This window comes from Entelurus aequoreus, linkage group LG16 (genome assembly GCF_033978785.1).
Source record: "Entelurus aequoreus isolate RoL-2023_Sb linkage group LG16, RoL_Eaeq_v1.1, whole genome shotgun sequence".
Classification (NCBI taxonomy): domain Eukaryota; kingdom Metazoa; phylum Chordata; class Actinopteri; order Syngnathiformes; family Syngnathidae; genus Entelurus; species Entelurus aequoreus.
In genome coordinates, this window is record NC_084746.1 from 36,816,843 (window position 1) to 36,831,741 (window position 14,899).

A 14,899-nucleotide genomic window follows, 5' to 3' on the forward strand; every position below is an offset into this window, starting at 1 on the left:
CCCCAATTCCAACCCTTGATGCTGAGTGCCAAGCAGGGAAGAATGCTGGTATGAGCTTTTAAACATAACCCGTTAACTGCTACCAATCAAATGGTGAATAAGATACTCTTTAGGGTTCATATGTTTGTAAATCTGACTGTGATGAAGTCAGTGCCTCACCAGCCATGAACCTCACCGCACGTCACTGATATATATATATATATATATTAGGGCTGCAAATCTTTGGGTGTCCCAAGATTCGATTCAATATCGATTCTTGGGGTCACGATTCGATTCAAAATCGATTTTTTTTTTTTATTCAGCGCAATTCTCGATTCAAAAACGATATTTTCCCGATTCAAAAGGATTCTCTATTCATTCAATGCATAGGATTTCAGCAGGATCTACCCCAGTCTGCTGACATGCAAGCAGAGTAGTAGATTTTTGTAAAAAGCTTTTATAATTGTAAAGGACAATGTTTTATCAACTGATTGCAATAATGTAAATTTGTTTTAAATATTAAATGAACCAAAAATATGACTTATTTTATCTTTGTGAAAATATTGGACACAGTGTGTTGTCAAGCTTATGAGATGTGATGCAAGTGTAAGCCACTCTGACGCTATTGTTCTTTTTTTAAATTTTTTTATAAATGTCTAATGATAATGTCAATGAGGGATTTTTTATCACTGCTATGTTGAAATTGTAACTAATATTGATACTGTTGTTGATAATATTCATTTTTGTTTCACTACTTTTGGTTTGTTCTGTGTCGTGTTTGTGTCTCCTCTCAATTGCTCTGTTTATTGCAGTTCTGAGTGTTGCTGGGTCGGGTTTGGTTTTGGAATTGGATTGCATTGTTATAGTATTGCTTTGTATTGTTTTGTTGGATTGATTAATAACATTTAAAAAATAAAATTAAAATTAAATCGATTTTTTTTAAAATGAGAATCGATTCTGAATCGCACAACGTGAGAATCGCGATTCAAATTCGAGTCGATATTTTACCACACCCCTAATATATATATATATATATATATATACACACAGTTCAGGCCAAAAGTTTGGACACACCTTCTCATTCACAACACAACTGATGGCCCCAACCCCATTGATAAAGGCAAGAAATTCCACTAATCAACTCTGGTAAGGCACACCTGTGAAGTGAAAACCATTTCAGGTGACTACCTCTTGAAGCTCATCGAGAGAATGCCAAGAAGTAGCTAAAACACTGCCGACTGCAGATGGACATTAGCCGCTAGCTAGCTAGCCATGTCTTAAAGCACCTCTTCTTAAGGGTGTTCCAGTGTTATTACTTCACCTTTATCTTTAGTTTTTAGACCAAAATGCGTCCATTCTCCCTTTTCTGTCTACACACTGTGTCTGCTTGTAAGTACACCATGTGTGTGCGCTGCCGAACATGCTCCTCTGCTCGTAAAACCAGCAATGTCACAACGTGACGACGACGCGCCGTCATTCCCGGGAACCAGTACTTTTCAAACAGACTATAGTACCGTTTTTGATTCATTAGTACCGCGATACTATACTAGTACCGGTATACCGTACAACCCCAAGTACATGCAATTGTATTGTTTGCAAACGTCGTGCAGCACGTGGCATTTGAATCTTGGATCAGTCCCAAAGTATTGCTATTTGCCGGGTTAATGACGTAGAATAATGAAATGTCAACATCATTTGGGGGTTTTGTTACCATTCCCCATCCTGGAATAAGGAGGGTAGACGGGACACAGCAGCTGCTCTGTTGATGAGAAGGCTTACTCTTAATGACTGCAGGAGTGGATTCTATGTGTGGTCCCAGCTCTGGCCTATCAGCACTCAGCTACAGGGGGCAATTTGTTGTCCATGGAGAGTCGCTAACCCCTGCTCCCGTTTGCTCCGAAATGACACACCCCAGCAGGAATAACAGTTTTATTATAATATAGACTTTCTTTTACAAAAATACAAAAACAATGTTTCTATACAAATAAATATGGTATGAATAAAATAGATCTTCACAAGAGGCTCAACCTTTGCAAAGGACAGTAAGAATAACTTATTTGTACAGTGTCATAAGTTAGACTTAATGTTGACATATTCAGTTTTTGTGTCTCTCAAAAGGAGACTGAATCCTCTTCACAACAAAGTCCCACAGAAGAGTGTTCAGGTGTGCGTCTGCAGTGCCATGACAAGGTTCCTCCATGAGGTCTTGTGTCCACGGTCTTTCATCTGAGCCCACATCTTCTCAGTGTTTCCCCTGGCGGCTCCATCCATCACGTCTTGAGGGCCTCCAGCGCCGAGGAGAGGATCCTTGGCACACTGCGATAGAACGATTCATTTCCCAAGCCTACCAGACCGTAGAAAGTCAGAGGACGTCCTCCCACAATAACTCTGACTCGCGCTTGGTAAAGTCCTCGATTGTTCTTGGAGCTCAGATCAACTAAAACCTGTATACATGGAAAACAAAAACAATGTAACCATTATTACAGGGTTTCTTAACCTTTTGGACCTCCAGGCCCAATTTATAAAATATAAATATAAACATTGAATTAGTAATCTTACTCTGGATTAGGGTTGTCCCGATACCAATATTTTGGCACTGGTACCAAATACTCGATACTTTTCGATACTTTTCAATACTTTTCAATACTTTTCTAAATAAAGGGGACCACAAAAAATTGCATTATTGTCTATATTTTCACAAAAAATCTTAGGGTACATTAAACATATGTTTATTATTGCAATTTAGTCCTTAAATAAAATAGTGAACATACTAGACAACTTGTCTTTTAGTAGTAATTAAACAAACAAAGACTCCTAATTAGTCTGCTGACGTATGCAGTAACATATTGTGTCGTTTATCATTCTATTATTTTGTCAAAATTATAAAGGACAGGCTGTAAAAATTGATTATGAATCTACTTGTTCATGTACTGTTAATATCTGCTTACTTCCTGTTTCAACGTGTTCTATCTACACTTCTGTTGAAATGTAATAATCACTTATTCTTCTGTTGTTTGGATACTTTACATTAGTTTTGGATGATACCACAAATGTAGTTACAGGATCATATTGGTCATATTCAAAGTCCTCATGTGTCAAAGGACGTATTTACTGAGTTTATAAACATAATATGTTAAAGGAAAAAAGATTTTGTGAAGATAAAAAATATCGATGTAATCATAGTAGTATCGACGAGATATGCTCTTGTACTTGGTATCATTACAGTGGATGTCAGGTGTAGATCCACCCATGTCATTTGTTTACATTGTGACGCCGGTGAGCTATTGTATCCTCCAACAGTGTGTAGCGAAGCATGTTTAGTTATTCCTCGTCCTCCAGTGATAATGGTACTTGTTGGAAATGTACTTTATTTGTCGCTATAGAGGCGAGGATTAGTGATTTAGAAGTAGCTAAAACACTGCCGATTGTGGATGGACATTAGCCTCTAGCTAGCTAGCCATCTCTTAAAGCACCTCTTCCTGAGGGCGTTTCAGTGTTATACCTTCACGTTTCTCGTTATTTTTTTGGCCAAATTGCGTCCATTCTCCCTTTTCTGTCTACACACTTTGTCTGCTTGTAAGTACTCTGTGTGTGCGCGCTGCCGAACATGCTCCTCTGCTTTTAAAACCAGCAATGTCACGACGTGACGGCGCTCTGTCATGCCCGTTAAAAAAATAAAAAAATTGGCAACCCATCCATCCATTTTCTACCGCTTGTACTCTTCGGGATCGTGGGGGGTGTTGGAGCCTATCTCAGCTGCATTCGGGCAGAAGGCGGGGTACACCCTGGACAAGTTGCCACCTCATCGCAGGGCCAACACAGATAGACAGAACCGGTACTTTTTAAACCGAGTATAGTACCATTTTTGATTCATTAGTACCGCAACACTATATTAGTACCAGTATACCATACAACCCTACTCTGGATTAAACAATTATGTCTATTACCTACGTACAGTGTAACAGGATAAACCTTGTCAAATCATATGAAAGCATTTTTAATCACGAAGATTAATATCAAGGCTTAGGTCAGGCTGATTACAAAATAAATACTAATCAAATATACTGCAAAAGACGGAACTCATCAGAACGGATGAAAAATAAATGTACATACAATTATGCAGTGCTAAAATAAATACATTTTAACTATAGAATTAATCAATAATGTTTTTCACAAAAACTGTCAATAAACTTTCAGAGCAAATGAAAATACAGCTTCACCACATTGGTCATAATTTTTGCATTTAACAAACGTTTCTATGACTTTAGCTCCAGACTTCAGTTTGTTTGATGTATACTGCCACAAGTGGTGGAAAAGTGTATGACAACTAAGTACTGCTGCAGCTCATAGCTGAGAAACAGATATTTTTGGTGGCTCTCTATGAGCCTATGGTTAAGAAACACTGCATTATTATGTCTTTGTGAAGGCTCTGGACCTTGTCATTGTGAAGGATGATTACCTCTTGAAAGTTCATGCGGAGGCTGCTGTTTGGAATATTTAACACCCAGCGGTATGAGTCTCTCACTTGGCTGAATTGCTGCGAAGTCTCTCGAATGCCAGGACAAACTAGGAGGACATAAAAAACACCTTTTAGGTAATCAGCTGCCAACAAAACGTCATATGATGGCAGAGAACGATTCATGCATACCTTTCCCACCAGACCCAGGTGTCTGTCTCTTATAAAGGAGGCTTCTTTTTTTCCTGTGGCGACTGAAAGGATTGCTGGCATGTAAAGTCTGTCTGGGTTGAGACGTCGTCTTTGTGAGGTCTCCTGTAGTCTGTGGTTGAACTGTTGTTGACTGCCTTTGAGCAGGGGATTCTGAAGCCTTTAATTCTCCAAGATCAGTGCCATCAGAAGTTTGAGGTCCACTTTGTGTCTCATCACCGGTCATAGTCCTACTTGTCATCCTTAATTTATCAATTTCAGTCATCAGGGCTGACAAAAGTGACCAAGTTTCCTGGGATTTCTGGGAGGGAGAGGGACCGGTGCTGACTTGTTGCATCACGGAAGAAGTAGGATTAGGAGGAGGGTTGGAAGAATTCTCCTGGAGGAAGGATAGGTCCAAATGGAGGATGGGGGGAGCAGCTTTAGAGTCCAGTTTGGAGTGCAACGCTGAGATAATATCTCGGTATTCTTTCTCAAGCTGAAGAACCGAGTTGTCCCCTGCCTGGAAGTAACGTGCATGAATTAGTATTAAATCCTAGATACGCACCTGAAAAAATCTCTACAGCAATTGTAGATTCCTACTAAGACAATGTTTGTATTGTGTTCCAAAGACTTGGGGGCCAACATCCTGCTACCGTGCAATGCATTGTGGGCTATTGACGTCAGAGGGTTATGTTGCCTTGCTAGTTTGCATGCAAACACTTGGAGAATGCCACACTGTGTTACCAGAGCACAGGACACATTGTGAAGTCTCCCGTATAAGCTTAGAGAAGGAAGACTTTGGAAGACGATCAAACAAGGTGGCACAAAATTCTTTAAGGTCAGCAAAACTAACTAATTGTCACCAGGTCATGAAAATAATCTTGGTACCTGTAAAAAAAGGTTTTCCTCCTCTCTGGGCGACGTAGAAGAGGTGTCTGTCAATGTGTTGTTGGCTTCTTTCTCCATGTCCTCAGAAATGTTTACCAGGTACTTCTCCCAGTCCTCCACCAAGGGGCCCAAGTCTCTGAACAAAGGTGGAGGAAGTGGAGGGGAACCATCCTCCTCCGGTGTCACAGTGCCACCTAGCTGCTCTGCAAAGAATAAAACACTTGTTGCAGCTATTCTATTTTAAAACACCCAGCTCACATGGAAACAATGGCTATCGATTCCCAGCTTTTAGGGATGATCATGTCGATCAGTCAAGTACAGTACAGTACGTACCTGTAATCTGCACACGATCGTGATCCCCAGCCGCATCCCTCCTGTCTCTGGTGTGAGTGAAAGCAGTGTTGTGAATGTGCTCCACCAGCTGAGGGAGAGTCTGGGTGAAGAAAGTTAGATCCACTCTATCCCGGATGTAGTCCTCGGCCCTCTGGAGTAGGTCCAGGAGGTTCTGCAGGAAGGAACGCAGCTCTGGATAGAAAATGATGAATGAAACATCAGAAAAACCGCAGACGTAAGAGTTGGTTGTCCAGTGAGTATTACAAAACCCAAAACCAGTGAAGTTGGCACGTTGTGTAAATGGTAAATAAAAAGAGAATACAATGATTTGCAAATCCTTTTCAACTTATATTCAATTGAATAGACTGCAAAGACAAGATATTTAATGTTCAAACTGAGAAACTTTATTTTTTGCAAATATTAGCTCATTTTGAATTTGATGCTTGCAACATGTTTCAAAAAAGCTGGCACACGTGGCAAAAAAGACAGAGAAAGTTGAGGAATGCTCATCAAACACTTATTTGGAACATCTCTCAGGTGAACAGGCTAATTGGTAACAGGTGGGTGCCATGATTGGGTATAAAAGCAGCTTCCATGTAATGCTCAGTAATTCACAAACAAGGATGGGGCGAGGGTCACCACTTTGTGAACAAATGCGTGAGCAAATTGTCCGGTTTAAGAACAACATTTCTCAAAAATGTAGGGACTTCACCATCTACGGTCCATAATATCATCAAAAGGTTAGAGAATCTGGAGAAATCACTGCACCTAAGCGGCAATGCCCGTGAGCTTCGATCCCTCAGGCGGTACTGCATCAAAAAGCGACATCAGCATGTAAAGGATATCACCACATGGGCTCAGGATCACTTCAGAAAACCACTGTCAGTAACTACAGTTGGTCGCTACATCTGTAAGTGCAAGTTAAAACTACTATGCAAAGCAAAAGCCATTTATCAACAACACCCAAAAACGCTGCCGGCTTCGCTGGGCTCGAGCTCATCTAAGATGGACTGATGCAAAGTGGAAAAGTGTTCTGTGGTCTTCTAAGTTAATGATTATTTGCAAAAAAAAATTAAGTTTCTCAGTTGGAACATTAAATATCTTGTCTTTGCTGTCTGTTGAAAATAATTTGCAAAACATTGTATTCTGTTTTTATTTACCATTTACACAACGTGCTAACTTCACTGGTTTTGGGTTTTGTATTTTGATTGCGCTTTTTTACAGGATCTCATTGGAAATTAGCAGCGTTTGCTAAGTGTACGCGCTAGCTTCATTTGGCGTCATCAAAGATAGATGCTGCAGTGTCCTGATTGCACATTTTAAAAATAATGTTTTACGTACGACATTTCTTGAAGCGGATAAGACATTTGTCCTCGGCCATTCGGCTGCAAGCGCTTGTGGACTGGCCAGGAGGGCAGGTGAGGGTGTAAAAGCGGCACAGAGTGCTGAACTCTGATCTTTGCTCCTCCTCTGTCATCTCTGTAGTCCTTAGAAGCTCCGGACATGTCGGCTCCCGGCTGCCAGATGACTCTGAGAAAATGTCAATACAGATGGTATTAATGATTATGAAAGTCACGTCTTGGCTTGCATTTTTGTCTAAATGTCACTCACTCTGGATCTCGGCCTGAATCCAGTCAGAAAAAGCAGACACACGGGTATAAACTCCGGGCTTTCCCTTCTCGCCGCATCCGTCTCCCCAGGATGTAATTCCATGGAGCTGGAAGCGACCTGAAAGTCTGTCTTGGTAGATCAGCGGGCCTCCAGAGTCCCCCTACAGAAGATGATCAAAGAAAACATTGTAGCGCTATAAGGTTGACTCTATGATCAGTTGTGGGTCATACCTGACAGGAGTCAATTCCTCCTGAGAGATAGCCAGCACACAGCATGGTGTTGGTGACCAGTTCTTTGCCGAGTGCGTTCTTACAAGTGGTCTGAGGCAGTAAAGGCACCTTGGCCTCCATCACCACATTAGCAGATGGGCCATCTGCGACAGGAATAACACAAGGGAGTCAAGACAATGGAAAAAGTCTAACATTTTCAAAGTAAGAGTGTGAAGTCACCTTCATAGAGAGACCCCCAGCCTGCCACCAGACAAGGACTGCCAGTTGGAGGCTCCATCCCATAAGGCAGACACACGGGGGTGACACGGTCAGACAGGACTACTGGGTATGTCAGCTCCACCAGGGCTATGTCATTGTTGAACGTCTTTGGATTAAACTGTAAGACATGTAATAAGTTTTTACTGATATCTTGACTGAGATACTAGTTGGCTAAAGGGGCGTTCACACATTGGATGGTGTGTCCCGACGTTGGCGGTAAGCCTTTTCCACAGCGCTAACACATATTGGCGCGGTAGATTACGCATGCACCTCCTGGTACCCTAGCACCTCCAAAACCCTCAAATCTAAACTCCAAACATCCCAGAACAAGCTAGTCAGATTACTTCTAGACCTCCACCCCAGATCCCACCTCACTCCTACCCAATTCTCCAAAGTGGGCTGGCTCAGGGTGGAGGACAGAGTAAAACAACTTGCACTGAGCCTAGTCTATAAAATCCGCTACACCTCCCTGATACCGAAGTACATGTCAAACTACTTCCTTAACGTAAATGACCGCCATAACCACAACACCAGGGGGAGCTCCACTAACCACGTTAAACCCAGATTCCGATCTAACAAAGGTCTTAACTCATTCTCTTTCTATGCCACATCAATGTGGAATGCGCTCCCAACAGGTATAAAAGAAAGGGCATCTCTATTCTCCTTCAAACCCGCAATAAAAGTACACCTCCAGGCAGCTACAACCCTAAACTAACACCCTCCCCGGATTGTTAATAATCAAATGTAAACAATCAAATGCAGATACTTTCTCTTATGCCTTCTGATCTCTCTCTCTCTCTCTCTCTCTCTCTCTCTCTCTCTCTCTCTCTCTCTCTCTCTCTCTCTCTCTCTCTCTCTCTCTGTCCACTACTTGCTGTCCATATCCTACCAAGTCAGACCTACACTGTTCCAATATCCATTTCTCTGTTCTCAATTGTTGATGACTGATTATAACAACCAAACCTAACCCCCCCCCCCTCCACACCCCGGATTGTAAATAATGTAAATAATGTGATTATCTTGTGTGATGACTGTATTATGATGATAGTATATATCTGTATCATGAATCAATTTAAGTGGACCCCGGCTTAAACAAGTTGAAAAACTTATTCGGGTGTTACCATTTAGTGGTCAATTGTATGGAATATGTACTTCACTGTGCAACCTACTAATAAAAGTCTCAATCAATCAAAAAAAGACCACGGATCTCCCCGAAAAGCGGCGGAGTCCTCCACCCTCTACTCTGCATCAAAAGCAGTGCCTCTGTATAGTTCCTTGATGAGCCCATGATGCTTCTGTGGTTAACTCCACCACCCCTGTGTAGTTACCGTGTAAACGTCGCGAAGGTCTGAGAGGATGTGACTGGTGGATTATGACGGTGTTAACACAGTATTATCACAGATCTCACGGTGCAAATACGGCGGTTGCGGTTCTTTGCAACGTTAAAAGAGTTCTTTAAAAATGTTCCATTTAAAACTGCCAAGACTACCCTCGTGGTTCTCAGGGTTCATGGCGAATGAGGGACCAGGTTTTGTGTTCGGTGTTACCACTATCTTGCCAAACCGCCACGAGCCGCCATCTAACCTCGCAGTGTGTGAAGGCCCTTCAACCAAAGCGCCTGCTGCATTTCACTTAGAGTTAGGTTCGCAAATTTACCTTTGGATGAGGGATGATGCGGTTGACTTTGAGTATCTGCTCATCTGGGTCAGTTTTGGTGATGTCAAACTCCCCCACCACGGCTGACCAGTAGCTTTCACTGCGACTCCTGCAGAGTGAGCAAAGAATGAAGGTGGTTCATGTAAAAACTGAACAAGAAATGTTGTCTTTACAGTTATAAAAATACTTACCCGGCAAAACAGTGTGCTGCAGTGACCACCCAGGAACTTTCCACCAGAACGCCTCCACACATCAGGCCACCATCCAGCTGCAGATTGACCAACCAGGGCCAGCTGCCTGGTGGAGCAGGGGATCCACCCACAATCCTGGAGCGAGGCCGCGTCATGTTGTGTGCTGAGGATGACCTCTGACCACACACGGCTGCGGGTGTGGACACAAATCGATTATCAGTTATATATTTTTTAGACACATGATCTTTAAGACATTTGAGCCTCTTAGGATAATCTGCAAGAGTTTTTTGCAGAAAATATGTATTCCCTCACCCTGCACATGCGTCTGAGTGGCGGGTTCCAGGTTCTGCATTGTGTTAAGCAAGCTGCACTGGAGGACACGAGCACTGCAACTCTCACCCATGATTCTGATGCAGCTCTCTTTGTCCAAGTTTCCGGCTTGACAGCGGTGTTGGTAGAAACCGCAGGCCTGGCTCAAAGCCCAACTCCGCTCTGCTTCGTCTTGAAGCTTCTGGGCCTTGCTGATGATGTCGCAGCTGGGCTCTGATAAGGCATTGGAAGGGGAGGCTGGGGTGGAAGAAAATTGGAGAGCGAGGAATAAGCATTCATTGATAGTTTGATGGAAGAACTTTGGTTGACAAAGGCAAGGTGACTGGAGCTTACAGCAGGAATCAGAGGGCTGTCCACAGTCTTGAAACAGGCAGGGAGCGCAGCCTCTGCAGCCTGCCTCCGCCCGACTTCTCTCAGATGATGCTCGATCGAGAGCAGAAAGGGCACTGGTCATGGCTGCTTCTAGAACCACAGTGCCACGATCGGATAGAGCTACAGAGGACACAAGGGGCGAACCAAGCATTAAGGATAATAAGTGCAAGAGGCTGACTTCAGATACACAGAAATATCAAATACTTCAAAGACTTTATTGTTATGAAAGTTGTTAGTTTGTGGCCAACACGCAGGATTTTGTGTTAAGTTTAATGGAATTAGATTTACTTCTCATGATGCCCTGTTGGAAGCGTGTTGGGCAAGCTAGCTCACACTGAATGCTCCGTGGATGCTTTCTACAGACACACTTCAATCAGGCCGCCAACCCTGCCGCCCCCCCTCTGTGCCGCACAACATCACAGAACTGGACACTAACAACAGAGATGCTGATTGAAGTACTTAATTAGAGGGCCGGGGCTAAGCGGGAAGGCAAAGGCTGGCAGGGTATGGATGGACAAACCCAGGGGGCATGGACAGGCGGACCGCGGGGGAGGCTTGGACCTCACAAATGGGTAGTTTTAAACTTGTACAACTTTATCTTTTACTCTGTGCTTCTAGATTGCAGAAGTTGTGCATCACTTGATTCTTGCAACATTGAGGGCATATCTTAAATAGGATTCGGTTTGAGTTCTGTTCAAGGTTTAGTGCTGTATGAGGAGCCTGGCTCTAAACCTGCTTCATGTGTAATTAGCTTTCATTTCAATTTGATTTGACTTTTTACTGGAACAATTACACAAGTTATATCAACATAGACCGGCAACAATCTTGTATATATTTAACAACTGCTTGGCTGTATCTGATAATCATTTTTTTCCGGTTTTTGCAGCAGTCAAAGCTGAGTACTTACCTTTAAGTGCACTCTGGGGCATCCTGTAGACTTCTCTGCCTGCCGGAGCTGCCAGTAAGCAGTCCAGGCCCGTGAACAGCAGCGATACCAGCACCAGCATCGTGTCAGGGCATGGGATGTCCAGTGACCACAGCCGGGAGACACTTGTTGAAGAGAATGCCAAGACGATGCACTCTGGCCTGATGGCGTCCAGGTTGGTGTCTCTGCAAAAGCTTTCTCCCTCCTCCTGACTATCTGTGATGCAGTGCATCTGTCTGTAAATTGAGGTAGAGGAACAATAAGTGTCTCCTTAGTGCTCCCTGGTATATATGGCGTCTCCAGGGGAACACCAGCATGGGGGAGGAGAGGAAAGAGAGGGCGGGAGAGATGCTCCCATGCAGGGCCAATACACAAACAGATGAATTCATTAAGACTGTGACAGCAAATCGGGAGCAACTTGCCAAGGCTGGACATCACAAAGCGGTTTGGGTCTGTGAAAGGAGACACATGGGGAAGGGAGGGCCGGGGGGGGGGGGGGGGGCAAAGGCGGGCTGATTGGCTGGGCGACAGGCGAGGGGGTGTTGTTTGAATGAATTAATGGGAGAGGAAGAGGGAGAAAGTTAGACAGATAAGGATATAGTCTGATGTGAAGGCGGAGGGGAGGAATGTGACGGGATGCGGCGTGAGCCCAGGGGGGCGGGGAGAGACAGTGAGAGAGGGAAGTGTCTGCTATTCTCCGTGCCTCTCAAAGAGGGCATTGTCCCTCTGAGGACGCCCGCATCAAAGGCGTCCCCCGGGCATCACTTGGCCGCCGCCTCCATTGATCACTTACACTCTTTTATTCCCCCCATTAAAATATTGTCAGTTCACATCACTTTTGTCTTTCTCTGCTGAACTCTGCTTTTGTTACATAAAAAATACGGCACATGAGTACTCAGGGACATGAAGTGGGAGATGTGTTGTCGTTGCGTGCAATGATCAGCAGCTATTTCCAAACCAGTGCAAAAACCGAATTTTCCGACCACATGTATCACAATGAGAGCTGTTATTAATGTGTTGGTTAGTTGCACAAGAGGGATCAGATATTTCCGACTCCTCAATATGATGCATTGCATTTCTACGCCAGGACAAAATAACATTACATTTGTAAAAGCAGGTTTTATTGGACATCAGGCGTACCAAATACCCAAGCAAATATCAAACATTGCATTACTTTGGCAGGGATGTGTTTAGGTGGAATCTCAGCAAATACAAACTGAAAAGAAGTAAAGCTTATTTGTATTCAATGCCAGCATAAAACGATGCTGTCTCTATAGTTGGGTGTTAAAAAAATCACATACTACAAATACCGTATTTTTTGGACTATAACACGCATTTAAAATCATTTAATTTTCTCAAAACTCGACAGTGCACCTTATAACCTGGTGCGCCTAATGTACGGCATAATTGTGGTTATGCTTACCGACCTAGAAGCAATTTTATTTGGTACATGGTGTAATGATAAGTGTGACCAGTAGAGTTTGAGTTTGAGTTTATTTTGAACATGCAAGCATACAACATGATACATCACAATTTCCAGTTTCTCTTTTCAACATGTTCGAAAAGGAGTAGGAAGAAGCAGAGCTTATTTAATCCTACCCCTTTTCTTTTACATAAGAGTTGCTAAAACTTTTGTTCACTTCCTGTTCTCAATTTATTCACAATATACTCCATAAGTAATTACAATAAAAAAATAAAAAATACAAGTAATAATCGGTGAAGTAAGTTACATTTCATATGATGAGATAAGTAAGATTATTTTAAGAGTGAAAGAATGGATGAATTAAGTAAATTCAGTATTATTCTTCTTTGTACTTTGTAAACACTTTAAGTTTGAAGAGTTTCTTGAAGTGGATCATATTAGTATATTGTTTGATTGCTTTGCTTAATCCATTCCATAATTTAATTCCACATACTGATATACTGAAGGTCTTAAGTGTTGTACGTGCATAGTTCAGGTTCTTCATCACGTACACAGCTACTCCTCCTCCATTTTTGTTGTTTCTGTTGATGTAGTTTAGTTCATATCCTTCCAGATCAAAATCTATTCCTTTTTTATCATCAATCCATGTTTCTGTGACAGCAATCACTTTGAAGGGTTCGTTGATATGTTCCAAAAAGTTCTTAATGTTGTTGTAGTTTGCATACAAGCTTCTGCTATTAAAATGAATGGCAGTAGATGCGCGCGCGTCATCTTCATCTTCCACTGTTGCCTTTTCTAATATAAAGTAGTGTAAAGTTCTTACTTATATCTGTCAGTAAACTCGCAGTGAAAGCACTAAAACATACCGGTGTAGTGAGTTTACATAATTCACCCAAGGAACTTTAGTTATTAGAGAGTTCCAGTCGGACGGTTTTTCACGGGACACATTTCCGGTGTTGTTGTTGCACTAGTGAGCCACGGATGAAGAGATGCTGCTCCGTTATTGATTGAAGTAAAGTCTGAATGTCATTAAAACAGTTAGCTCCATCTTTTGACACTTCTTCCACCCCCCGTCCTTGCACGCTACACCGCTACAACAAAGATGACGGGGAGAAGACGCTGCCAAAGGTGAGCCACGTAAATAAGACCGCCCACAAAACGGCGCATCCTTGAGGGACTGTCAGAAAGCGACTTGAAGATGATCTGTAAAAGATTAAAGATTAAGATTAAAGTACCAATGATTGTCACACACACACTAGATGTGGTGAAATTTGTCCTCTGCATTTGTCCCATCCCCTTGGGGAATCATTTTGGTGATTTAACCCCCAACTCCAACCCTTTGTTGCTGAACATCATCTATGCAACATTTTGACCAAAGCACCACCATTACATGTTATGTAGCCCACAAGGAAGTATTTCACATTTAGAAAAAAATCATAATATGACCCCTTTAATGCGCCTTATAATCCGGTGCGCCTTTTGTATGAACATAGACCTGAACAGACCCGTTCATCGGCAGTGCGCCTTATATTCCGGTGCGCCCTACGGTCCGAAAAATACGGTAACTTAGAGCCAAAATACTGGATGGATCTTTACAAAACATTATGTAACAAAACATGCTGTTTGAGCTTGGAGGTGCAAAGATGAGCAGCAAAAGGGAGACTAAGGATGATGGTTAGCTGTTATATGAACAAATGTACAACATTTAAGATCCCTTTCAAAAGTGTGTTGTGTGTTGGTTCGCACAGTGCCCCAGCCCCCTCCATGCACTCGTGCAGCACAATGGAGATGTGAGAGTGGGAACAAGCATGGGACAAACAGGCAGCGGCGCTTTTTCGTTTCTTCCCTCCCCTCCTGTCTTTTTCGCTTTGATGTCCTTTGATTCTTTTGCTTCCTGTTTGTTCTCCCTGCTCAACATCAAGCGTAGCGCGGCCATGCCATAGTTTCCCAAAGTGTCCCCTTTTCTGCCGGAGATGTTCCTACATGGAACATTTCTTGTCATTTAAGACACACTGTTATTCACACAAGGATCTACATATCTGGGAGTCCGTTTAA

At 42.7% G+C, this 14,899-nt stretch overlaps 1 protein-coding gene across 1 annotated transcript in view; it reads right to left on the minus strand.

Moving 5' to 3' along the window:
* Nucleotides 1–1,900: 1,900 nt before the first annotated feature.
* prss56 (serine protease 56) overlaps nt 1,901–14,899 on the minus strand; it is a 67,780-nt gene continuing 54,781 nt past the window's right edge. The window contains exons 2-15 of the mRNA XM_062022768.1: nt 11,404–11,657; nt 10,458–10,616; nt 10,107–10,361; nt 9,795–9,984; nt 9,604–9,712; nt 7,909–8,065; nt 7,690–7,832; nt 7,460–7,619; nt 7,190–7,378; nt 5,849–6,040; nt 5,516–5,718; nt 4,628–5,147; nt 4,439–4,545; nt 1,901–2,423 (exon numbers count right to left, since the gene is read on the minus strand). Of these exons, the coding sequence (XP_061878752.1) occupies nt 2,250–2,423; nt 4,439–4,545; nt 4,628–5,147; nt 5,516–5,718; nt 5,849–6,040; nt 7,190–7,378; nt 7,460–7,619; nt 7,690–7,832; nt 7,909–8,065; nt 9,604–9,712; nt 9,795–9,984; nt 10,107–10,361; nt 10,458–10,616; nt 11,404–11,653 (2,808 nt within the window). The 5' untranslated portion in view covers nt 11,654–11,657 and the 3' untranslated portion in view covers nt 1,901–2,249. The remainder of the gene's footprint in view (nt 2,424–4,438; nt 4,546–4,627; nt 5,148–5,515; nt 5,719–5,848; nt 6,041–7,189; nt 7,379–7,459; nt 7,620–7,689; nt 7,833–7,908; nt 8,066–9,603; nt 9,713–9,794; nt 9,985–10,106; nt 10,362–10,457; nt 10,617–11,403; nt 11,658–14,899) is intronic.